This window comes from Thunnus maccoyii, chromosome 24 (assembly GCF_910596095.1).
Source record: "Thunnus maccoyii chromosome 24, fThuMac1.1, whole genome shotgun sequence".
Lineage (NCBI taxonomy): Eukaryota > Metazoa > Chordata > Actinopteri > Scombriformes > Scombridae > Thunnus > Thunnus maccoyii.
In genome coordinates this window covers 18,079,566-18,106,466 of record NC_056556.1, presented here as the reverse complement: position 1 = coordinate 18,106,466, position 26,901 = coordinate 18,079,566, and the positions used below count along the sequence as shown (strand labels likewise).

Here is a 26,901-nt window from a genome sequence, read left to right as displayed (position 1 = left end):
TGGAGGAGGCTGCTTATAACAATGGAGGTCAGTGTGTGTGTGCCGTCGCTAACAGATGGTGTATGATGATCTGAAGTGGCTGCAGATGAAAACCCTTTTTTTTTTCTTTGATGCGTAGATTAGATATGTACTATATGAAATGTTTAATTATGTTAATGGACATTAAAGATATTCTTACAGCTAAGCCTTTGTGATACCAAAGCTTTTATCTTTATGTTAATGACATTTTATTAATGCAGCAGAAGTCTGTTTCTTCTGCTTTGTTTTTGGTTTTTATTGTTATTGTACTGTAATGTTTGTTTGCTGTGATGTTTCTACTAAACAATAAATGGCAAATATGTGCAATTAATTTCAACTGATGCAATCTGCATTCTTTTTGTATTTCTTTTCTCTGAGTAGGCATGTATAGTATGCAATAGTATGTATAAATTAACTTTAATTTACTTACTTACTTTAATTGATTTAAATTGTGTTTTTTCTCATACTGTAAGTATACTGTATCTCATAATTATGAGTAATAATTGGAGAAAAAATATTATGAGAAATGTTTTAATATTTCTGCCTTCATATTTCTTATAATTATAATACTAAAATGATAAGAAAAGTCTGAGAGAATGAGATACTACCTCATAATTATGATTCATGATAAGAATAAAGATAAACTATGGCATGATAAGAAACTTTTTTGCAATTATGACTTTATATCTCACAATTATGAGACAAAAGAAGTCATAATAATGAGATAGTGTCTTATAAGTGTGAGATACTGTTGTGAGGTAGTTACAAAAAGTCTTAAACCAAAATATCCTCCATAGTTTTGATGTCTTCAGTATTTTTCTACAATGTAGAAAATAGTAAAAATAAAGAAAAACCCTTGAATGAGCAGGTGTGTCTAAACTTTTGACTGGTACTGTACATACAAAGAAAACAATATACAAATTACATGAATAAAATCTATTTACTTTTAAGATACTCTTCCTCAGTTTGTAACTATCACTGTGAACTCACCTGCAGTGCTTGAAGGAGGTGTGGGCACTCTTAACAAATCCTTACAAATGTCAAGTACACAATGTGCTGCAGATGTTGTGATTGTGCCTCAGTCTCAATAATGTTTTCATCTCCTTGCTGATGACAGTTTGACAATATTTTCATTCAGTTTGTGGCTCAGTGGTGCCCTGGCAAGATGTTCATTTACATGGATCAGTGGAGTTGCTATGGTTATTACTGATGAGTCACTCAGTGTTGTGAGCTGATCTTATTGTGAATACAGCAGAATGAGAAGATCCCCAAAATAGAAGAGTAGAAATAGTTGTGTGGGTGGGGACAGGAACGAGGCACTTTTGTTGCCTATTAAATGTTTAGATTTAGAGCCACTGCAAATATAAAAATCAAAACTGACATATAGAAAATACACATCAAATTTGAGTTTTGATGGATTTAATACTGCCAAGGACGTGAATAATAAAACAGAAAGGATATCTGTTATTGTCATGATTTACAAATACTACATACTCAGTCTTTTTTTCTGGGACCGGTCGACAGCAGAGGTGTGACAGGGTACCACATATCAGGTTCCTCCTCCTCTTAAACAAGGCTTGGGTTTCCCTGACGACAGGTGCAGACTGGGATTCAGGGCTTGTTTAAGTCCGTGGAAGCGCCTCAGTTGAGCTGCTGTTGCTGCTGCTGCTGTTGTTAGCTCGGACCTTGCTCTTCCTCCTGCTTCATTCTCTTCCTCAGCTGCTCTCCGATATCAGCCAGAGGATTCATTTTGGCGCTGAGCGTCTTCACTGCATCGCTGAACCGACTGGTCTCTGTTTCCCTGCAATTAGAGCAAAGGGACAGTCATTTCACTTGCTGGATTTTGATGGAGACAAATAGCAAGGAAGAAAAATGAAAAGCTGCTTACAGGAGTTTACGTTTCTGTGACTGTTTCATCTGACTGAAATCAGTGGGCTCCGGCCTTTTCACTGGCCTGCAGAGAGGAGAGACATAAAGACAGACATTTATACATACAGCACTAAACTGGAAACTGTTGAACTGAATGTGAAAGGTTTTAACTGCACTGCTGGCTCTAATGGTCAATCAGAGCATTTCCTGTGGAACAGTCTTCCCGCTTGTGTTACAACAGCTCCTTTGCCCAACAATGTAGAACTTACTGTAACTGTCTGGATGATGGATTGTTTGTTGGTTTGTCATTGTTCTAAATATTTTATCTCAGCCTATTTGAATTTGTGCTTCTTCATAATCTGCCAATTGTATTGTTTGTTTTTTCTCATTTTCAGACACTCGTGTGATAATGCACTTTCACCATCAGGGCCTCTGTGTAGCAGCTGGTTACGCTGTCTCTCACAGCTTACTTATGTAGTTAGCAATAAACTCTGTGTGAATATACAGTATATAAAAATACTGGATCATCACTTTATTAGGAACACCTGTGTCAGGAAGGTGATAATTGTACTTTATGTTTATTATTGAGGTCTTAGCGGGTGGTGGTGGTGTACTGGAGTGCTTTATAGGGAGTGTTGCAAATTATTTTCCTCCCTCATGTATGTTAATTGGGTGGAAAAAATATTAGGAAGTAGGATTTATGGCAGAGCTGTCATATTGGATTGCATTAGATTGCACAGGTGTTACTAATTAAGTGCTTGGTGAGTGTACAGGATGTAGCCTGTTTACATGAATGTGCACTACTGCACAATTTTTTAGACAATCCATGTTCATGAACACTGCTACACTTTCAACTGCTTGCACTAACTCAACCCTGCACACTTGTTCTTTTATTTATTTTATTTTATTGTATTGTTTTTCTTGCATTTGTACACACTAAATCATTTTTTACATTTTACATTCTTCTTGAAATTAAGTATAAATGTAACTTTATTGAGATGACGATATATGTCCTTGCAACCTTGTACATAAATGTTGACTTTACTTAATTACTGACATATTGACATTCATTTTCTCTCTTCCTGAAAATACATTTAAGCATTTTTACAGTAAGAATTGTGGCCACTGAGCCACTGAGCCACAACCATGGATTTTATACACAGTTACACCCCTGTTATGACTGCAGACTTGGTTGAGTGAGGGTTAAACAATACTGCGCATGAGTATTATAACAATACATCCATCAAGTTAGTGTTTATTTAAGTGAACAATGGACTTTAGCTTGTCTGGCCTCCATGTTTGTTCGTTTTTTTAGGCATTTAACACCATGTCGGCTTTATATCGAAGCTTCTAGAAAAGTTTTCCCACTCATAATCACGATTTAGTAGATTTACACTGTTATTCTATCTATCTGTATGTCCAGTTATACATGTTATTTCTTACTGAAAACAATAATTAGCCAGTTGTGGAGTAGTTTAAAAATCAACAATAGCTAAAACCTGATCTAGTTGGTGGTTGCTGTCCACTTGACTCATCTCTTATTAGTGCAGAGCTGGATCTGATGAACATGAGCCCTCAGCTCTGAGACATTTACAAAAAGGTGAATAACTGCTCAATAACACGCAGTGCACCAGTCTCCACAGCAGAACTGGAATGAACTGGAGGCAAATGCAGCTCCACGGAGAGGAGACATAATTGAAAAGTTAAAGTCTCACCCTGACTGGATTTATGTTTTCTGTGAAATTGCCTGAAGTGACGCTTTTTTTTTTAAATCTGGCTTTTGCATCAAATAAGGAGGACTGTCCTTCATAGACTCTCACCTCTCCTTTCATTAATGTGAAGTCCTCCCCCCTTTATTACTCCATAATTCACAAACCGCACCTTTAAATTCACCTGCCTCTGTCTTATCACTGACAGCTACTCCACTTTAATGAATTGGTTATGGCTTCCTGGTGAAGTAGACTTGATTCTATCTGGATACACAAACTGAAATGTGGGACTGGTCTGAGTGTTGAACCCTGACAGTCCAGCCATGTTTCATGTCTAACAACCCTTACTGAAGAGGATTTCAGTAAGGAATGAGTGATTCTCACAGTAGACTGGTGACTGGTGATGAGGAATTACACCGGAGAGATGGCTTTATTTGCTGTTTATCATTTACTTGAAAGAACAATTCATTTTGTGAAACTTTATGTCTGCAACGAAGAAGATCAGTATCAACCCCCTGTTCCCTGTTCATGTATACCTGGCTGTGTTTACAGTAGAACATCATTAAAAAGGACATATGATGCTTTTTTGTGATTTTCTGTTATTTATATCCTGTTATGATGTTGGATATTTATGCTAATCATGGTCAAAGTTTCAAAACTGGAGGTTAATATATATATAGGAATGCTTCCTGCAAGTCAAAAGTCAGGGCTTCAACCTGTTCTCAACGCTTCGTTCGCAACAGTTTTTTCTACCTTGCTGACGAGCTGATGTCAGCTCATCGAGCATGCCAATAAAACGGCCATCTGCTCTGTAAGCCTTGGTAGCTAAAGTTGTTGCTAATGTTTTTCCATGTGTTGTTTGCATTGTGCGTTCTCATATTTCAGATCTGATTCCGGCTTGGACATGTCTGCATGTATTTGAGAAGTTGAAAAAGAAGTGAAATCCTGCTACTACAATATTTTTCATGGTTTGTTGACCTAGCCTCAGCAGCTGGCGAAAGTTGACCATGACACGGTTTCCAGAAGCTAACCAATCAGAACAGAGTGGGCTCATCAGGAGCTAAAACCGTCTGTTTCAGACAGAGGCTGAACTGAGGGGCTGCATAAATATGAGTTAAATAAGGAGGTTTTTTTGACTGCAAATTATGTAAAGATATCCCACTTGAGCCCAAGATTAAACTATAGACCTGGAAATGTGCCGAATATGTCCCCTTTAATAAGCTAGCATTAGCTTGTTGCTCCTGAAAGATGTTTTTCAGAAATATGTAGCACCAGCATGGAGCAAAGGTGTAAGTTAGTAGGTGTAAGTAAGTCTTTAGGATGCTGCTAATAGCATGTCCATGAGGATACCTTACACACAAGTCCAGGGACTCTTAGTGCACATAGCTTATTGCACAGGGGCAGATATTTGTGTGTCACCACACAGTAGAAAGGAATACACATAGAAGACTGTTTGACTCAGACAGATCTATAATGAAACACTGCCAGAGGTCTGAAAGGTGTGACACCAACTTACTTGTCACTCACTATAAATACAGTGCAGATCCAGCCCCTCATTCACCTCACTGCACTTTTTAATCAAATGCTATTTGTTGATTTAACAACTAACAAAGTGCTACAAACAGTGTGAGGGCAGGCAGCAGATGGAGGCTCATCAGTCAGTCTGCTGACACTGATGACATCACTGTGTTCAACTCAAACACACCACATGTGCTGCTCTTAGATAAGACTCTGAAGGACAAAAGAAATGTGATAATTATGGAGCACCCACACTTGAGGATCAACAGCAACTGTCATGCTGACACTCGATGCCCGCAGCACCGTCACGTTGGCACTTACACTTTGTTTTTCCTGCTCTTGCGACGAGCAGCGGGAGCCGTGGCAGCGGGGGTGATGAGCTCGGAGAGCTCGGGCAGGGCGTCGGCCAGCGGCTTCATGTCTCCCACCACAGGCGTGGCCTGCCTCCGGGCCTCCGCCGCCTGCCGCTCCTTCGCCTGCTTGATGGAGCTGATCTCTGAGGAGACATCACAACACACAGAGAGAGAGGGACTGTTACATCCAGGCTAAACAAAACAACTAGGAGTACAGTGAAGGGTAAGAGCTCTCACTCTGGTACAAACTGTACTCCAGCATGTAACAGTTAAAGGTCTTGTGAAATGAGGAAGACGTTTCCCAGACTCAAGCTACAAAGGGCATGGTCAGACAGTAGAAAAAAATCCCTAAAAAAGCTTTCCTCGGCATGTCAACATAATCAAACATTCTACAAATTCAGTCTACTTCCTGTTATATCATCGTTATCATGTCATGTTTTAATGAATACTCTGCAGCTTCAGTATGCAGAGCATCAAACCTAAAGCATGATTTTCTTGGATGAACTGAAATAGTTTCACTGGTTTTGTTATTGAGTCATCATGTTTTCATTTTTTCCCCTCAAATTTGTTATACATCTATACCAAAGTTTGGCCCTGAATCAAATGTTACATCTTGTTTCTCCAGAGGATCTTTAGTTGTAGTAGTAGTTTAATAGTTTAGTAGAACATGCATGTTCCAGCATAAGGAAAGGCACAAATAGTTCTAGAGTATATAAGGGAAGCAATTATATTATATCCTAATATTAATATAAGGCTATTGCCACCACCACTTCTAATAATAATGCAAAATTAGAGTCCTAAAATAATCAAATATGAGAAGAACAACATTACCCTGACAGCCTCTGAGCATGTAGAGAACTGAGGAAGATGCTGGACAAAAGGTTGCACTGAATGCTGCGTTGCCACCACGACCCTGACCAGGATCAAATACTGCATAAAAGCCTACAATAAGATGTGTGCACTTGACACCTGTCATCACTGACAACATCCCACTGCAGATATCAGGCATCAGGGTCATGAATTTAGAAACTCAACTGATGTTATTCAACTGTTATTTATTTTATGCCATGTAAATGCAGCATCCAACACCAAGCAAATCAAAGGGTGGTTATATTAAGGTAGAACAAATGTGATGAAAAACTCAGCCGAGAAGCTTTTCTTTCTACCAAGGTCATATGATGAACATATAAGCTTCAACCGAATTACTGGTAAACCTTTTGTTCCACAGGAAGTTCTGGGAGCTGGAAGGTGATCATACAGTGAATGCACGTGTCCAGTAATGTCTTAAAGGTTCAGCTGCAGGATTGTGCTCTTCACAAAGCATCATGATACGACTGTTTATAAAGGACTTACCAGAAGCCCATATTTGGACTTTTTTTTTTAATGAAATATGTCACCTGCTTCCTAGGTTGGGTTGTTCTTGGACTGAAAAACAATGCAAAGACATTGATCAACTTGCAACCAAAAGGCTAAAATCAGCCTTCATAACAAAATCCACACAACTCTGCTGTCTCTACTCCATGTCTCTAATCTGAAACAAGATTATCTTTCATTCTAATTTTCTTCTAATTCCTGAAAACTGTCAGCCATGGAGCCGGTCTTGGGTTTCAGCAGGACTGGGTCGCACAGCCATTAGCACCTAATTATACGCCTGAAGAGGATACGTGTTGTGTTACAGAGGAATTGACCGGCTCAGCAGAGGGGTACGTTTACAGGCCTGATCGCAATTATGGGAGATGATGGCGGTGGTGAGGACGCTGGCAGTGTTGAGGAGAGAAGTTATAATTATAGAGAGGCCGAAAGATGCACCTTCATCCAAAAAGCCCCAAACTCAGTGACTCACTCATCAGTCAGAAATCTTTTTATTGTCAGCTTTAGTATTCTATAGAAATTAACATCAGTGCAGAACTGTAAATATGTGGATATTGATTATTTCTTTTATAGATTTGGCTTTTTCCCTTCATCTTATTAATTATAAGTGCTATTTCCTGATTTCTGACTATACATGCTACAGGTATAGACTCTAAAAAAATCTATATGAGAAATGAATGAATGAGCGTTTGCAAAAAAGGTTCAACTTACATTTTAATTTTCACACCAGACAATCAAAACCTTTATTAAAAAACACACAAAACCAAAAAGCACATTCCAGCTAAACAAACGTAGTTTGGTCAGACTTCCAGCAGTTGGACGGTTTGATTGGTTTTTTAATGAAGCAGCTGCATGAGCGTAATTGTGTTTCAAATAGCCTGGAATGCTAACTCATTGCTGTCTGGCTCTCTAACACTGTCATCTGCAGTGTGTTAATTGTGAGAATGAATATGGTAATGAGGATAAAAATACTTCATTGAGAATTTAGTGAGGTCTTGGAAGAACCATTGACTTGTGTTGTAGAGCCTCACGCTCTGTTCTTCACACATGGATGAATGAGTTAGCCTGATTTGATTGTTGATCACTGAACACAAGTTTGGATTTTTCAATTAAGCTGGTTTAAAGTTGATCTAGTTTAGCTGGATTGTGACCAAGACTTACAAACAAACCCTCTCATCATCTGAATCTGTAATTATCACAATTGAATTTCCGCTATCGATACATAATAAAATATTATATAATTAGATTTCAAAAACATACTGTATATAATCAATCCATTTTTATTTTGGGTTGCAAAAGCTTTTGTTGTGTTGTGAGGATGGGAATTTATCATTTTAACAGTACAATGTATATGAAATGTTACATCAAATGTTTTAATTGCATACAGTTGAACTGAATAATTAATTTTAGTACATTAAGCAGCTTAATAAATGATAGGTATATTATATAAGGATGATTATTAAAACTATTTAATCTCTAAAGTCGAATCTGTTTTACAAGAGATTTGTGTTTATTATTGAATAATTTCATATTTTAAACATGTTTCAAGTGGTTCTGATCAAATTCCCCCTCCGCTCAAAAATATGTGTTTCTTCTTCACACGTCACTATTACGTTGTTCTCTTCTCTGTGCAGACTGATGTATGTGCAGTTTGTTTTCACATTCATCTGCTGAAGGGTTGAAGTTTCTCTGTGCTCCCCTTAATCATCACAAGTTGTGTGACATCACAACTAGTTAGGAGCCCATTGTGGTTTAGTGTTCAATGTACACAAGTGTGATGTGGAAACTTAAAAGCCTCCAGTGCACAAACACTGAGAATGAACTTTACAGTGAAGTATATCTTGTGTCCAGCAGGAGTAGAAGACATGTTAAGAACTTCTAACAAGGTAATTGAACTTTTTGTGGAAAATAGTTAAAATCAGACACAAATTATTATTCAAAGCAGAGTATTTTTATATCTTAAAACATGTTTAGAGGATAACCTGAAACTCACCTGTCTCACGGAACAGATATGATTCCATTTGATCAAATGTATCAACCCATGCAACTTCTCCAAAGACAGTTATTCCAATCATACAAACGTGTAACTGGTATCTGTAATGATTAATCAAGGTTCCCAGTGTCACTATGAACTTTCTGATTTCACTATATGATTCCCTCCGCCTGCTACAGTAAGCAGGGAATAAAAATCAATTAATCAGTAAATAAAAACATTGCTGTTTTCTTCTTGTTTACTCCTTCTGTATACTCCTTATCCTCTACTTTTTTTTTGTAAAACCATGTTTAAGTGTGTTTGTTGAGATTACTCCCAGCCCTGGTCCTGGTTGTGTCTTCACACAGTCTGCACAGTTTCAGATGTCAGGGCTCATTTTCCTCCCTTCAGCCATTGGCTGCACCAGGGCTAGATAATCCTTCAACCCATTATTTTACTGTACCTGAATTTTCATATCATTTCTGGCATTGTGTTTTGCTCTATTTACTTTCAATCACCTGATATTCACAAGAAGAATTGGATGTCCCTAAAAAATAGACTTTCTTATACAAACTATCTGTGTTTGTTAACTGGGGCAATGTAGAAAAGTTTACAAAAAACAAAATTTTGAAAACCAGATAAACAAGACACTATAATGAAATATTAATGAGAGGATTAACAGATGCCAAGTTGGCTCAGATATCAGATTCACTGAAAGTTAAAAATGTGGTGAGGTCATACCCAAACTGTGACTTAAATGTGTTGAAATTTAAGTTTTACGTCAGTGAAAGTGAAGCCAACATGCGCTTAACATGTTGTCCAAGATGCTGCCAAACGACGACATCACTAACAAGCTGCAGCACATGATGATATCAAATGCTTTAGATATATAAGTGACATTTAACAACATATAACATAAGTCTTATAACATGTATCTGTCTGATATCTGTGCTGAGTGTTGATATATACTCACTGTTGAGCCATCTCTCCCTTCTCTCCTTCATCTTCTCTTTCTTTGACTTGACTTTCTTCTCATCTGGGCCTGTAAAAACACACACACACACACACATAGTTACATGACAGCACACATCAAACCCAGCAGGCTCCACTCAGCAGAGGGAAAAGCCTGCTAATTAAACATGAAGAGAGGCAAATTCATAAATGTGTTAAAGATACATCAAAGGTGGCGAGGGAATGACTTGGCTGGGAGCTACAGCGAGCCCCCACCCTCCACTCCCCCCCCCCCCCCCCCCCCCCTCTATGAGTGAGAGCTGATCGAGCTGAGAGAACACACTCTGAGCTCTGTTTAACACACACTCTTGCCTTTTATTTCAGTTTATTTCCCCTTGTGCTTTTACTACAAATGAGCTCAGGCGGTAGCTGCAATAAGAATACTTATTGGGTCGAGTCATCTTATTGTTTCTTTATTTTCTGAGGTGAGCTTGGACGAGCAGCTGAAGTACAATAACTTCTGCTTTCGGTTGAACCTGGTCAGGTGTAACTTTTACATGGCTGAGCTTGGCTTATTCTCTCTATTAGCTACACATCATGAATAAGAAACTGAAAACTTCTGCCTGTGATGAGAATAACAACCCTGCCAAGTGATGAAATCATAATGCATAAAGCATTTTTTTAATGTGAAGGCAGTAATAGGCCTTTATTGTGAATTGACATTGACATTCATGATATGGTATCATTACCAAAAAATGACTCAATATAGTTCATTTTCTGCACTTTTTGTCTTTTTGCAGCATTATATTGATATAAAGTGATGTTAGTTTTTATTACATGTTGGATAGGATTGATAGATATAGATGCAGATATAGAGTTTGAATATCAGAATCATTATAGGAAGAGAAATAGTCAAATTTGTGCACCCCTATCGCAGTCCTATCCCTGCCTGGTAAACAGGAAAACTAGAAAACTCCATGCTTCCTGTTTTTAATGCAGGCTTACTGTCAGAAATGTGTAGTTTCCAACCCCAAGCTGAGATAACCCTTTTCCAAAATGGGAAAAAATAATAATAAAAAAATATATATATATAGATGTAAGAGTAAAGGCAAGTAAACACAGTGGTGCACACTGAATAGTCAGTTGCAAAGGAAGAAAAACAACATGGGTTCAATCTGTTGTCCTCCTTTGTAAGAGAAACATCCCGGTCCAGCAGGGAAAGTTTGTATAATGACATCTTATCAGCAAAACCACCTTGAGGTTTCCTGTGGTCAGGACATCCTCTGGGGCCACAGAGGCCGGGGTCACACAGATACTGAGCTGCTGTGTTAAAGAGAATAAATAAAAAATAAATTGAATTCTGCTCAAAACCTCTGCACAGAAATTCCAATTTAGCAGTAGTCTAGTAGTGTAGTACAGACAGGAGTGAAATGGGCAGAAGAGATGTGTGCACGGTGGTCCAGACCCTCGCTGAATATTCATGTCCCTTCCTGCTCTTCATGACAGCAGGGAGAGTTAACTCTGACAAGGGCTGATAATGTAAAACAACATGGCTGGTGTGACAAGATCAGAACATGTCACAAAATGTGAGTGGAATGAATCAGTCAGTGGCACTGAGGAAAACGGAAGATAACCACGCCAAGATCAACAACTGGTGAACGGGCTTTTCCATCATCCAGTTTCTCTACAGTCTCCTACTGTATTCACATCTTCTTCTCCCTTTCCCCCTCTGCTTCTTTCTCCCCCCTTTTGTTCTCTCGTTTCACTGAATTAACTAGAAAATATGAATGTGGGAAGTTAATTACAGAAACTGGTTGTACTGGGAAGCTTCTATATTTGAAAAACTCATGAGGAGGTCTTTCTTTTTCGGGAAAATCCTCTGCTACACAGAAACGGATGCTTTCTACCTTCCCAGGGGGATGAGCAGATTGTTTGGAGGTATCTGCATCAAAGCAAACATTTGCTGAGAAATTAATTCATTACAATGGAATTGCTACAATCACTGGCTGAGCTCACGGGGGCGGAATAAATCAGTGCTAATTTTCCATGTCGAGTTCAGTTTTAAAGGGGACATATTCTGCACATTTCTAGGTCTATATTTATATTCTGAGGCTCCACTGGAACATCTTTGCATGATTTAGCCCCTGTCTCTTTAGCGCCCCCTTCCCGATGAGCCCACTCTGTTTTAATTGGCCAGTTCTTGGAAGCTGTCCATTGGCGGACATCTGCTGGCTCCAGAGGCCACTCAAACAAACCATGAAACAAACTACAGTAGCAGAATTTCACTTCTTTTTCTGGTTCCTTACTTGAAATGTCAACTTCTCAAATACATCCGTACGTGTTCGAGCCGGAATCCAATCCGAAATATGAGAGTGGACAACGCAAACAACACATGGAAAAACCTCAGCAACAGCCTTAGCAACCAAAGCTATGGAACAGACAGTCGTTTGTGGGCATGTGCAACGATCTGAAGGCTTTTGACTTGCAGGGAGCATTTCTACATTAACCTCAAGTTTTGGAACTTTGACCATGTTTAACAAAGATATCCTACATCATAACAATATATAAATAACAGAAAACCACAAAAAGCATAATATATCCCCTTTAATGAAGCCTAAGGAATAGCATGTTGTCTTAATAGTGCTGGCCTTTGAGGAAACTGAGTACCACCGAGTCCAAAATGGGGGAGGCTATCATATTGTATTAGCTGTGCACAATCCATTTGGATTTAACCTTCGTAGTCAGTATAAACTGCTCCACAAAGAGGAATGGTTAACAGACAGTTGGTTCAAATATGTCTTAATGAATAACTGGGTGAACTTATTGTCCCATTAACAACCAAGCTAACGAGCTTACTTAGCAGTAAGTCTCTTCAATAAAACTCAATAAAAAGAAAAGCTCGGTAAGCTATTTTGACTTACTAGAGCTAGAATGTTCCCAGCTAGCTAATGTGTCAGCAATTATCCTTTCCAGTTACAGCATCTCACCAACCCCGTGATTAGTCACTATGTTACCAAGCTTCTAGAAGCACGTATTTGCAAAGACGCACAGATTAATTTTACAGTATCCCTTTTTTTGGCGTAAGCAGGCCTTTAGAAGGTGGAGGATATTTACCTATTACTAGTAGAAGGTTTATCATTCCAATATGCTGGGTTACATACATGCTGCATCCAAAACAACAACAACATTCACTGGCTACTTACCACCAAACAAAAGAATGGCAAAGTTGAATTTGGATGATAAAACAGGGAAATAAGACATAAGGTATTTAATATGAGCTTATTTTAAATGGAGGCCTTATTCTGTCAGCTGTTGAGGTGAATAAAGGTAGCAGTCATTATTTGAGAATTTCTGATACTTGAAATGATCTGGTCTTGTTAATCTGAGGGTTTGGATGATGAAACAAAACACTGAACACCAGCCATCAGCAAATTGAGCGCGTGGACAGAAGGAAGATCGATGGTACCCTCCCTGAATGACATGGCAGTGTGTATATAGAAGCTCGAGGTCAATGGCTCTGTGATTAACAATGCAGTAAAGACCTTGACCACCATTTCTTAAAATGGCCAGAGGGTGAGAGCAGCAACTACTTGATGATACATTAGTTTGTTGATATATATATATTATATGGGGTCAATATTTGTTAAAATGACATATTGGTAGATCAATGTTACCTCTCAGTGACTGATTTGACAGTTTATTTAATTACATATGTGTCAGAGTATTATAGGCACATGAAAAAAGGTTGCAAAATTTAAAAGGGTACAAACATCGGCTATAAGTTTCAATCTCAAACTGTCAGCCGTCAAAAACCCATACACAGTATACACATGGTTATATTTCCAGGGATTCCTGAAAATCTGACATATGGATGTTTGTATCAAGCCTGTATCAGAATATACAATATCTCCCAGCATCAGCAACCAATATAATTATGGAATCATAAAACAAATCTGTTTTTTTACAGCGATTAAATGCTTTCCAGTTTATTTTTCATCATTATTGAATTCCATGTAAGCGAAATGATTGCACAATGTCATGCACTGGCCTTGTTTCTATCCATTGATTGGTGTCAGCTCCAGTTTTGTAGAGTTCAAAGGTCAGAGCCAACAGATAGGCCACATGTCATTTCAATGAGCACAGCAGGGTGTGATATGTTCTGCCCTGTACCATTCCAGTGTGCTGGCTTATTGATCCCATTTAGCCCAACTTCAGACATGAGGACTAGAGTGGTGGTTGAAATGTCCTCTGTTATCTGTATTCCACTGTCTTTACCAATCTCTAAAAGGCAAGAAATAGACTAATTTTTAAATCCACTGCACCCGACGCATAACCTCGTGGACTTTATCTTAACATGTTTGCAAGATTATTTCACTTTTAAAGGACCAGTGTGTAAGATTTAGTGGCATCTAGTGGTGAGGTTGCAGATTGCAACCAACTGAATACCCCTCCTCCCCCCCAAAACCATTTACATACTTAAAGTAGTGCCCATAATGGCACCATAATGCATCACAAATATCATAAGCACACTGTAAATACATTAGAATTATTATCATATAAATAATACAGTTGATGACATTAAAATGTATGTAATCTTTAGATTTTGTTGAATTACATTAGAGAAGTTGATGTGGTTCCAAACTACTGCCTTGTTTGTGTCCTAGTTCCATACTAATACTAAAAATTATACAGTGTGTGTTAATGTTTATAGGGCACTACTTTGTCAGTTGGTGTGTAACACTCTTCTTTCTGATTTCTTTCCGCATTGTGGGAAAACAGTGTCCATCAACAATAAGCTTAAACTGCCAAATGTTCCAATTTCTCCATCAGCAAGTTGTGTGTCTGCTGTTTGGCGCTGGGTTAAATAAAACAGGGTTGATGAAAGTGGAGCTTGCTGGCCGCAAAACCAAAAGAATGAGCTAAAAAAAAAAAGCTACAAAGTTCCATTGAACTGAGAAAAACTGCACAGTTGGTCATTGTTATGTGTGTAAAGACACCTTTCACATTACATTTCAGTCATTTGACCCACTCTTAATAATTGTTAAAATATATTGATTAGTGCAGCTTTAAGTATACATGACATGATTAGGAGTAGATACAGGATTCATAATTAGATCTGAAAAGCTTTCTTGTAAAGGCTTCATTTGTCTGTCACCTGAAAACAACATGCATAACGTTATAAAAATTGTCGTCTACTGATCAAAACATGTGTTCTAATGGCCAAGCTTTGTGACTGAGATTTTATTCCACAGTATAAATTAATATTTCGTTTCTAAGAGGCAGCTGCATTCAGTGCTGGTGGCCATGACTAACAGCACGTCTAGACGGAAACATCAACCACAAGGGTCTCAAGGTTCCATGAACTCAAGACAGCCTTATCAAAGCACAAGATTCCAGATAAAACTTTTTTCCCCCAACCTTGGTCTTGTTTTTGTGGATGTGGTTGATTCCTATCTGTTGGGACAAGATGCTATTCATTGGCTTCATTCCTGAGCTCTGGGGATAGGCCCACACAATGGAGTCAATTGGGACAGGCAACTCAAGCAACAATTACACAGTTGAAGACCCTGATGACATATTTTCTCAACAATGTGTTTTTGTCAACAGAACATGATTGGTTAGGGCAAAACGGAATAAAATTCCCTTTCATTTCAATTGTTGCCAACTTGTTTTCAGGGGCTCTAAACATCCTTAGTTTAACCATTTATCTAAAGCACTGATTTGGAAGTAAAAACAGAAGTGAACACCCCCAAAACCCGATGATAGGTCAAACCTGACGTTTGAAGCAGACAATTTGTTTCATACTTTTAATATTCACAGTTTCAGTAGTGTAGAAAATGGATAAACTGGGAACCTGTTTCAAATCTGTCTGATGACATGTTTGCTCTGTGGAATTGGTTGTAAAGTTTTGTCTAGCAGAGTCATCATATCCTCAGCTTTTAGAGATGAAGTTGGTGAGGTAAATATTATCGTGAGGAATACGAATGATTATCCAAACTACTAAAAGTTTGTTCAGGATAGAATTTTCCTTTAATTCAACTTCAAGTCAACTTTCGTTTATGGGGCCAATATTTATAATTACAATTAAGACACCACTGAGAGTTATATGGAGTGTTTGAAATGTGCTGTGTACACATCCCATCTGCTGGTGTGTCAGTGTGTGCTGTTCAGACAGGCATATTATCTCCAGACTCTACATACTCCAGAGATCCTGGCAGGCCTTTATCTGCCACCACAGTGCTAAAAAACAGAAGTGTTTTTGCTGCTGTTTGCAGTAAGGGAACAGGCAAAGATAGGCATCTGCTGCTGACTACAAATGCGGGTAGAGGTGGGGAAATCCAATCTCTCATGAGTGGGAGGGGGTGTCTATTGTGTTTGTGGAGGAGAGGGGGGACTGGGGAGGGTGCTTTACCACCACTCCACTCCCATTGGGAGCATCATCTTCCCACTGTTAGATGAAATGGATAGCTGTGATTATGGCTGGCTGGAGGCGACCCCTCACCTAACCGGCCCACATCCACCGGTACATCCTGCATTTCTGGGCTCCACTGACAGCTTGTTTCTAAGGGGCGGAGTGGAGCACAGACGTAAATGATGGAAAGGTAGATAGATGGCAGGTAGTGAGCAATAAGGAGGACAGGAAGCGAGTAGTGGAGAGGTGAGGCAGAGTAGGGACACTAGGGAAAAGCAGAACTGGTAAATATGCCATTAACCTTTTGCCCGTGATAACAAGTAGACCTTTGACAGACTGCTGGCACGAGTTACTAGATTACATGAAATATATGTACATGCGTGTATCAATAAATTAGACTCTCTTCTTTTGACTAATTGTGGTCATTTTCAAAAACACTGTCTTTGAGCATGCAATCGAAACTTTAAAAAGGTCTGGTGAAATGGTATCATTACCTCCTTAATGTGATGGAATTCTTATTGAAACAGATTGTTTGAGGGTGACATAGCATCGTATCAAGTGTCAAATGCTGTATACAAAGCTCTTTGCTAGACATTAATACTGTTAACAGCTGGCATGAATGAAAGAAAATAGAGAATTTAAGGAGACTGATGGTCTTGATGGTTCGTGTGGATCTCCATGAGTTTGTTTTCTTTCTAATTTCTGGTTCAGAAACCATTTTCATCTTTCCAGCATCACTGAGTTTCACACGCGGATAACTGTTTCTTCCATTGTACGCTCTGATGCTCTGATGCATGCAGTCGCGTTATAATGATGCGAGTAAACATGACAGCTCTGCACAGGGCAAATTGCCTTGTACCAAACTGGAGAAAAACAACAGAGACGGGTAAAAAAAAACAGAACACTGGGAACAGGGAATGCTGACAGGTAAAACGATAAAAATCTAGAGGAAATGATGGCGTCTAACAGGAGGGGAGAGGAATAAATGACCATGAGATGAGAGGAGGAAGATGTGGAGGGTAGAGGAAGTGGAGAGGATGGAAGAGCAGAGACGGGCGGTCTTTAGGGAGCTGACCTCAAAATAAAGAGGAGCTGGGGTCTTCCCCCCAGGGTCTGGTAGTGATACAATACCTCTAATTAGACTGCAGACAGAGCACTTTGTCAGAAGGCCGCGGGGGCTGTCTGATCAACTTCCAGCCGCAATCAGAACTTTAGACTACACGCTCAGGACAACACACTTTCATTATAAATGTGATCTCTGAGAAAGTGGATATGATACATTTTGATTACACAGGCTTCAGGGCTGTACTGTGCAAGTCAACTCCAGTTTAGGCTGAATATTTTACTTTTTTGTGCTTGTCGTTCCTGCTTTCTCTTATCTATGGTCTCTCATTATTATAAATACTCAACATTATTACTTATGTTTGTCTTCAGTGCAGCTCATCTGCAGAGCACTGATCTCCTATTAGAGATGTGCTTTATACCATTTCTGCTATATACCGCGGTGAAACATCTGATGGTATCTATATTACCAACTATTCCCATTACCATGATTATTGTCTTTTTCAAAACACAAAAGATATTCATTTTTCAATTAAATAAGCAACTAATCAATTAAATGTCTCTGCTCTAGTTTTGATATTTTAACTCCCATTCCTGTTAAACTGAAATCATATAGGATGTTTATTATGGCCAACTGGATGCATTAGTCAAAAAGAATCCTACCAGTGTTTTTCAAAACATGCTGGAATGTTTTATGCATTTTAAATTTCTCACTTTCTATGACAGCACCAAACCATCTTACAGACAGAGAGGAAGGTAATCCATTACAGTGAATATTATGTCTGCTTTTAAATGTTATCAGAGTAATGTATTATAATACCATTATAATGCAGTTGTCAGTGCAGGTGGAAAACTTGTGCTGAAACAATCTGTTCATTACTTGACTAGTTGACAGAACGACAGAAAATTAATCGTCAACAGTTCTGGTTACTGATTTATTGTTCACCTTCAAACTTGGATATTTTTTTTTTTTTTTACTATTTTCTGGTATTTTACCACTAAACAATTAATCGATTATTCAAAACATAATTGATTGTAAAAATAATTTATCAAAAAATGTGCTGGTTCCAGTTCCTAAATTGAAAGGATTCAGTGTTTTTCTCTGTTTTCATTTAGGGCTGCAACTAACAATTATTTTCATTATCGATTAATCTGCAGTTTTCTCACTTAATCATTTTGTCTTTAAATTGTCAGAAAATAGAGAAAATGATTATTAAAGCTCAGGGCAACATCTTCATATGCCTTGTTTTGTCCAATCAACAACATGGATTGTTTTGTTTTTTTGAAAAAAAAAAATCAACAGACGACTCAATAATGCAAAGAATTGTTAGTTGTGGCCCTTGAGATATGATGTTCAAGATTCCACTTGACTTTCATACTGTATGGAAATGAATACAAAGCACTGACAGGAAAGATCGGCATGTTTTTGACATAGGTGGCAGTAATGTATATTTTGAGGCATCTGTAATAAATGCTAAAAGTATAGTTTTAAGGAGACTGACAAGAAACTAAGCATGTATTAAAGAGGATTTTTTCCATTTAGTCTTAATGACTTCCTGTTGTTTTGAGTATGATATTACACCTCTCAATCAGAGAATGTCCTTAAACTAAGATTTTTTCGCTAACTGCACCGGCCTTTAGCGTCTTCCAGTTGAAGCAAGGAAACACTGATGCAGCTAAAACTTGATTTCATGCATGAGCTAAATTTATACCGCGCCTGGTCTATAAATAGCAGCGGGCTGTTGTCTGGTGAGGTTTCATGCAGCACAGCATGCTTAGCAACAAGGCCCACATCCATCACTCCCCTCCATAGTCACAGGGAGATGCTTCCACCGCCTTTCATCCCCTTTGATCATGTTGGTTTTTTTGTTAATCAACAGCCTTGCTTAGATCTCTATGCAGGCTTTTTTAAGCCACTGTTTCAAAGCTGGAATGAGATGTTCCAGCAGCCTTCATTAGAGGGACAGAAATCCCTAAAAAACCTTTCCTGTAGTCTGCTGTGGAGCTGCTGCAATAATTATGAGAATACGCCATCTAGTGGACTGACAACGCAACGCCACAAGACAGTACAGGGCTTCATTTTGACGGATCACCTATTCAATCATGTCTTGTTCATGACCTTTGAACTTTGCAAGACATAAATAATATCCCAGCATTTTCTTACTAACTCATAAGTTAAACACATAATTCAGAATACTTTTTTTGGTACATATCAGAGCTGCAACAATTAGTCCAATTAGTTGATTAATCAATCAGTTGATTGACAGAAAATTAATCAGCAAATATTTTGATAATCAATTAATTGTTTTGAGTCATTTTTTAAGGAAAAAAATCCAAATTGTCTGGTTCCATCTTCTTAAATGTCAATCCTTTCTGGTTTCTTTAGTTCTATGATAGTGAACTGAATATCTTTGGATTGTGGACTGTTGGTCGAGGCCAAAGAAGAACTTTGAGGGCTTAATCTTGGACTTTTGGAGGCAAAACGTCATTTTTCACCATTTTTCTGACATTTCATAGACCAAACAACCACTCGATTAATCGAGAAAATTATTGTCACTTTAATCAATAATGAAAATAATTTTTAGTTGCAGCTCTAGTACGGATCAAATATGTCCATAACACAGTATCCAAAACTGTCAAGCAAAAATATTACAGGCCTACTTAAAAAGTAGTATTGGCTGCTGTGAGCCATTAAAAGTAATAAAAGACGTATTCAAACAGGAGGCCACAGGGAAACAGAAACAGAAAGGTCAGGTTGTTGATGCTCATTTGACTTATGATGTGATGCTGAACACTGAGCTCCTGTAAAGCAATGTGTTTTCATTGGCTGAACTATTCAAGACCTCAACACTTCTCTCTCTCTTTCTGTCTCTCTCACTTGCTGTTTAGATGTTAAATTTCACACACATTTTCCTCTGCTGCAGGGGTCAGTCAGCAGGGATAAATCTGGTGTGGTGACTATTTGTGTTCATCTCTATTCTCTCCTTACATATTTGAGCCTCTGAACATGAAAACCTTAAACATTACACAAGCCCAAGCATGCAATTTTCAGGTATGCCACTTTTTTTTCTATTTTACCTGTGCAAACCTTTCAGGTAAACTGTGATGTTTTACATTGGTATTTCCCTTTAGTAAAAAAGGACTAACAAGAATGTGTAGCATCTAAAGAGGCTGTAAATCCTTAGTAAGAATCCAATCGACATTTGGTCCATGACTAATACTACACAAGGCTCACATCACTACATCAACAAGTCCTCCAATTAAACAACCAAGTACATGGTTTAACCATGTGACTCTAGAATGAAACATTGAAGTGTTTTCTAATCTGGCCCCTCTATCAGCAGTAATCTGCACCATCATCTGTCTGTGCTTTCCAATACTGTTACACATCACTGTTAAATAATAATAATGTTGGTAAAGGTCTGGTTAGGTTTAGGGAAAGATCATAGTTTGTGTTGAAATCACTTTACATGATGTGTGGGTTAAAGTTACTACTTCCTTAAAGCTTTTATATACGTCATCTGAACTGCACCACTGATCCGGGTCATATTTACTACGGCCACTAGATGGCATCTGTCACTCAAACGTAACTACATGTGGTTTTTGGGCGACTTACATTACCAGCTATTGTGTGGTTTTTCTTGAGAGGACAGTCTCCACTGACTTTATACTTCAAGTTGTCACACCGTAGATGATTATTCCATTATCTTTATCTGTCATTTTGGTCAAGGATTTTTCTTCCTGAAACATCCGTCTTATCAATGCAAACCATTTTAACTTTTACAAAGCGAACTATACTATCAAACTGGAGGGAAAGGGAAAAAATATCAGTAAACCATTGATTTAACTACTGACAAAATATTCATCTTTAAAACTATCTAATATTTTCAGAAACATTAACACTGGATTATGATATTAAAACATTTATCTTTAGTGGAAAAGAGCAGAGGTGCTTTTTCAAACAGCAGAACTGTCAGGTTACTGTAACCATTCCAGATGCTGATGTCACAGTGAGAAGATTCCAGATGTTTGATCACTATAGACAGTCTGCAAGGTAGACTTCAGTTTTGTTCTAGGACTCGAACTGAGAGAGAGCCTTTCAGAGACTTTTATTACTTCATTTGAATCATTTAGACTACCAGATATGTGGTAAGTAACTCTCTTCAGTGTAAATACCACCTTGTTTTCTGTGTAGTCTTTTAAAATGTTCTAAACCAATTTAAAAAAATCAGTCAATGAGGGTCAGTTCACTCAAAAACTGTCAACAGTTTTCATACAGTGGGGACTATTTCTTTAGTAGAATGTAGCTTCAATAGAAACTGTTCACAGTGTGCTTTGTGAAATATCCAGAGCAACAGGGACACAGTTTTTTTGAAAGACAGGTTGAATTTTAATGTGATTCCTCCATGCTGTGAGCACCACAAACTAGGCAGAAATCTCACAGTCAGACATCACTAAACCTGGACCAATAAAACAAAAAGTTATCTGCATGCATGGATACCAACTGACAGTATCAAATAGAAGAAGTGAAGCCAAGTTTTATGACAAATCTTTTTCATACTGTTAGGCAATCTCACACACTAAGAGAGGACTATTTAAGGGCCAGATGCAACCTGCCACAACTGTCCACCAGCAAGAGCCTGGTGGCGAGTACACCTCTGCTTCAGGTGCTAAAGCTTGAGGCGTTTGCCTGTGCCCTGGGTCATGATGTTTCACGGATCCCCTCTGCCACTCGTGGCACCATGAGACACCTAACCTTCAGGCATGACGAGGTCAGCCAGCAGCAGGCCCAGATATCTGAGATCGTTGGGCAGGTGGAACGGGAAATCACTGCCCTGGAGCAGGTGAAGAGCCCCGCTGAGAGCTTTCTTGAGGAGAAGCTGCTGTATGGTCAGCTCATGAGCGAATGTGTGGAGGTCAAGAACAATTTCAACACAGGAATCCTTGTGCAAGACCCTGTGATCATCGAGCTGAGGAAGGAGGTGCAGCTGACTAATGAGATCACAGAAGTGCTCCAAAGGCAGATCTGCATCTTGGTGGATAAACTGAGCTCTCTGAAGGAGATACACACTCAGCTGCTGGTGGACTATCAGGACAAGAGTTTAGCCATCAAGCTTACTACCAAATGCATAATCCATGATGTCAGCTCCCCCATCTCCCACCTCCCTGCTGATCAATACAAGTCTAAACACATGGGCTATGACAAGTGGCAGTCCCGCTACAAGGACCTGAAACTGACTGCTGACAGCCTGGTGACAGATTCCTCTACTTTCAGAGGGAACCTGAGCTTCACCCTTGCCAAGCTGAAAAATGCTCATGAGTGTCAACGCCGCAACACACATGGTGCCATGCGAAGAAAGATCAATGAGATGTGCAAAGTCCAAGAGGGGCTATGTTGGGAGAGGACACAGATCACTGACGAGATAAAGGATCTGACAAAGGACACTCAGAAAGTGGCGGCTCAGATCAGGAACTGTGATTTCCAGCTGCATCAGACCACCCACTGCCTGGACATCCTCAACCAGAGGCCAAGGCATGAGCTCTGCCTGGACCTGCCCCACCTCAGCCTCATGCTCGCTAAAAATGACCTGACAAAGATGGCATCTGGACTTCTCCCAAAACTGCAGTGCTGCCAACATGACATGGAGCCCATAAACAGGCGACTGTCAATCCTGGAGGACAGACTGGCCAACAACGCTGAAGCCCTGGAGATAGAGCAGAAGTGCCAGAACCTGCACCAGAGTTTCTTGCCCCTGCACAACACCACTGTGGTCATTCCCAGCAAGCCAAGGTTCTGCAGGAGCCTGAGGTCCTCCAGCCCCTACTCATTCTTTCAGTAGAGTTCATGTGCACTTTGCCTCAGCCCTGTGGTCTTCCATTTGGTGGGGCAAAAATGAATTAAATGTAAATTACTGAGCAAAAAGACATCCTGAAACTTATTTTCATTCAACTATCCTTTTAAGACACAATCACAAAGGTTTTTCCTGCCCCTCTACACAAAATGACCACCATTTATGAAGGAGATTGACAGGATTGTTTGTCACTAAAAGTTAACCACATACCAACAAGCAAAATAATTCCAAAGGCAAATAAATACCTCCAACGGAGTCCTCCTTGACAACAGACAAGAGAGGGCAACAACAGGGTTGTCAAGAGGAAGAAACAGAGTAGGTTACTTTTCAAGGAAGTTTAGGTGCTTCACTTCTGTATGTGCAGCAAGACATTCAAGATCATATACCGGTCTATTGTTGTTAGGGTTGGGTTACAATGGCAGTCTTGTTTATCAAATATCTCAACATGCTGTTTTTTATTAGCAAAGAACAATGTAGAGAACATTCAGGCCGCTGGCTTCTTGAAAGTTGCTTTTGCCAGTTAAAATGACATCAGCTGCAGCTGATTAACGTTAATGCCATGAGAGCTAAAATGAAACTTTTGGCTGTTGTCTGATTAACAGGCTCTCTGTAAGCAGTGGTCTGTGCTTGGGCAAAGATTTTGAGTGACAATGGATTTGAAAGGATTTGGATTCAGTACTGAACTGAATTAGTGTAGGCATGTCACCTAATGTTACATTCATCACTTAACGTGATATTCATGTTACCAAGTAATCTACCAGGAATGTGCACTTGCAGGTATTTGTTTGCACAGTGGGGGTGCTGACACAGAAGACTCACAATCAAAGTTGTCTCATCAAAATGAATCAGGGTGCTGAGTTTTTAAAAACAGTGCTAGTGTTGGTCTGACCGTATACTTAGAGCTGACAATGTAAAATAATCTGAATAAACGAAATCAGACAGGCTGGCTCTGTACTGGAACTACTCTGGAGCCCTTACAGTTACTAGTGGGGAAGAGGGGCGCTGCACAAACTGATGTACATCATAGAAAAAGTATTGCATCTCCTCCACTACCTACCTATAAAACAGCAGGGTATTTCTTCTACTGTGACAAGGGGATCACTCCTGCCAGCTGTTATCACTCTATATCCCAAATCCTCTCAGTGTGGGAACATGCAGTGAAGCCTCATTCTCCCATGACTAGGACAGACTGCTCACTTATCACTTGTACATTCATACTTATGTTGCTTATTTTTATTATTATTTTCCATCTGTCCTATACTGTTTACTGTTCGCTAGTATTATGACAATAATCTATATTTTTGGACTAAAGGGGAATTCTATACATAGAGGTCGGGTTACTAGTTTTAAGACTGTTTAATGTCTTCTAGTGGAACTTTGTCAAGCCTATTAAATAAGTTAGAAGTTCGAAAGACATGGGCATTTATCAACCAAGTTCTGGTTGCATTATGGGAAATGTAGGATCTGGTATTTTTGAAGCCTGACCCATTCTAGAGAGAAGAAGTCAGGATATCTCGGCCTCTGCTCCACTGATTTTTACCATTCTTGGTAACGCTTTATTTTTTGTGTCCTATATATCTTAATCATTTTGTAAGAAGTTTCCTGGAAAGAATTATGTAATTTGGTACAAATTACATGGAAGGTATTGTAGACATTGTTTCAGCTGACCATGCAAAAATTTGAATAATTTTTATTTATATATCAAGCAAAAAATCCAAATATTCACTGGTTCTTATATGTGAGGATTTTATTCTTTTTCTGCCATATATGAGAGTAAATATAATAAACCTTTTGGTTGAATAAAACAAAGCAATCTGAATACATTACACTAAGTTGTGAGTCGTAAGTTTTTAAACACTTTTTTAGACATTTTAAAAATAAAATGATTAATTGAGAAATAACTGTCAGATTAATAGATAATTTCAATAATTAATAGTAATAATAATAGCCCTAAATAAAACACTGAATATTTTCTGGACTTTAATCTCTGTAGTATTATGATACCTTCATCCTTCTATAATTACACACAGGTTCAACAACAATAATATTAGTCTACTGTACTGTTCACTATTATTGTACAAAATATACACTCAGTATATATTTAGATTAATAAAATACTCTGCTTGGAATAATAATATGTGTCTATGTTTTTTTCCTCAAAAAACTACAATTACCTCATTAACAACCTTGAAATTCTACCTATCCCTTCTTCCTTACTGAAAAATCCAGTATCAATGAATATGCAAATATTGCTCATTTTAAAACTAACTGCTGGACAAAATATGTTTCTTCCTTCACTGTAAAGTCCATTCTCAGTGCATGTGCACTGGAGGCTTCGAGTTTCCACTTCACACTTGGGTAAGTTACATACTGGAATACGATTAGCCTCCAAATTAGTTTTGATGTCACAAATCATGCTCTTAGACCCACCCTTTAAACTCAGATTTTCAATGAGCACAGAGGAACTTTCCCCTTTCAACTCCGCACATACATCGTTCTACACAGTGAAGCTCAAACATCCAACTGAAGGAACAATAAGCTTAACACATTTTTGAGTGGAGGTGGACTTTAAATTACAACTTTCAGTAAATGTTACCTTTCTTGGCAGGTATGGGTACTTCTGGAGGTTTCTCAAACTTCAGGGTTTGCACAAGGGCCTCTGGAGAGATTTTAGTTCCTGCAAAGATCCCAGTGGGGAAGGAGCTGAGTGTCTCGGCCTGTGGAGTTCAGAATATGAGAACATATCAGAACAGGCTCATTAAAGCAATTATCCACCATGTTATGTTCACATCATGAGTGTCTCTCCCTCAGTGGTGGAAAAAGTACTCAGTACTTAAGTAAAAGTACCAATATAACAATGTAAAAATACTCCATTACAAGTAAAACTCCTACATGACACATAACATAAGTATTATCAGCTTGATGTAGTTAAAGTATTGCAGTAAAAGTAGTGGTTTGGTCCCTCTGACTGATATATTATTATATATGACATCATTAGATTATTAATAGTGAAGCATCAGTGTTAGAGCAGCATGTTATTGTTGTAGCTGCTGGAGGTGGAGCTAGTTTCGACTACTTTATATACAGTTAGCTAGTTTAGTTTTTACCTTGGTAGTTCGCAACCCTAGATTTTTTGCTATTATATTTGCTATTACTCAAAACACCTCCCGTTAAACACTGCAAATTCACAAGCTGGTTCTCAGTTTACATGACGACATGTTCATTATCACATGTCGATGTTATTTATTTTTCTATTTCACATAATATACCTGTGTAGCAGGTTTTGGAGCGTCACTCTTATGGTCCAGAGGTGGTGGAGTTATTTTGTGTGGAGGCTCCTCTAAACTGTGAGACGACCCGGACCCGGACCCAGAGCCGGGGGGCTGAGTGAGGCCAGTCGGCCTGTCAAGCTTCACTGCCTCCTGGTGAAGCTTCTGGCGAACATGTTTAATCTTTCCAACCATGTTAAAAAAGACAAGCGAACCTCTAATATTCAAGTTTATCGGATGTGTTTTACACAAACTGTCGCATTAACACTCCCCGTGTCGGCAGCGTGTGTTGTGTGTCAAGTCAGCTGTACTACCGCCGGAACAAGACTTGTTTGGCCTTCAAAATTAAATTACGAATTTCTCAGATTTAGCACTCTATTGTTTTTCCTTGAGCAACTGTTATGGTTTTAATACATAATCTATATTCACAAGAGAGAAGCCATTTATAATTTTTTACTCTGCAAAAATTCAACAACAAAGCACACTGCAGTTTTAATGAGTTTTAATCTGAAAGTAAATACCAGAAGTTCCTGTTTTCACTCCGG

At 38.7% G+C, this 26,901-nt stretch overlaps 2 protein-coding genes across 2 annotated transcripts; one reads left to right on the top strand and one right to left on the bottom strand.

Annotated features, from left to right (window-relative positions):
* Positions 1-1,420: 1,420 nt before the first annotated feature.
* Positions 1,421-26,661, bottom strand: slx9 (SLX9 ribosome biogenesis factor). Its single transcript, XM_042405428.1, has 6 exons — positions 26,357-26,661; positions 25,684-25,804; positions 9,784-9,852; positions 5,436-5,610; positions 1,907-1,972; positions 1,421-1,819 (listed from the first exon to the last, which is right to left on the bottom strand). Exons 1-6 carry the CDS (start codon positions 26,549-26,551, stop codon positions 1,693-1,695), a joined length of 753 nt encoding a protein of 250 aa, XP_042261362.1. The 5' UTR covers positions 26,552-26,661; the 3' UTR covers positions 1,421-1,692.
* On the top strand, positions 21,247-23,170 carry LOC121892389. The gene is made up of 2 exons (XM_042405427.1): positions 21,247-21,384; positions 21,803-23,170. Exons 1-2 carry the CDS (start codon positions 21,380-21,382, stop codon positions 23,073-23,075), a joined length of 1,278 nt encoding a protein of 425 aa, XP_042261361.1. The 5' UTR covers positions 21,247-21,379; the 3' UTR covers positions 23,076-23,170.
* Positions 26,662-26,901: the final 240 nt, after the last annotated feature.

What these genes read in the sequence shown, in the direction of transcription:
- slx9 (XM_042405428.1), bottom strand. Translation starts at nt 26,551, where the DNA reads ATGGTTGGAAAGATTAAACATGTTCGCCAGAAGCTTCACCAGGAGGCA. An exon ending in CTCCAAAACCTGCTACACAG is followed by an intron (nt 25,805 to 26,356) that starts GTATATTATGTG and finishes TGAACTCCACAG; the next exon opens with GCCGAGACACTCAGCTCCTT. An exon ending in TCACAGAAACGTAAACTCCT is followed by an intron (nt 1,820 to 1,906) that starts GTAAGCAGCTTT and finishes CTCTAATTGCAG; the next exon opens with GGAAACAGAGACCAGTCGGT.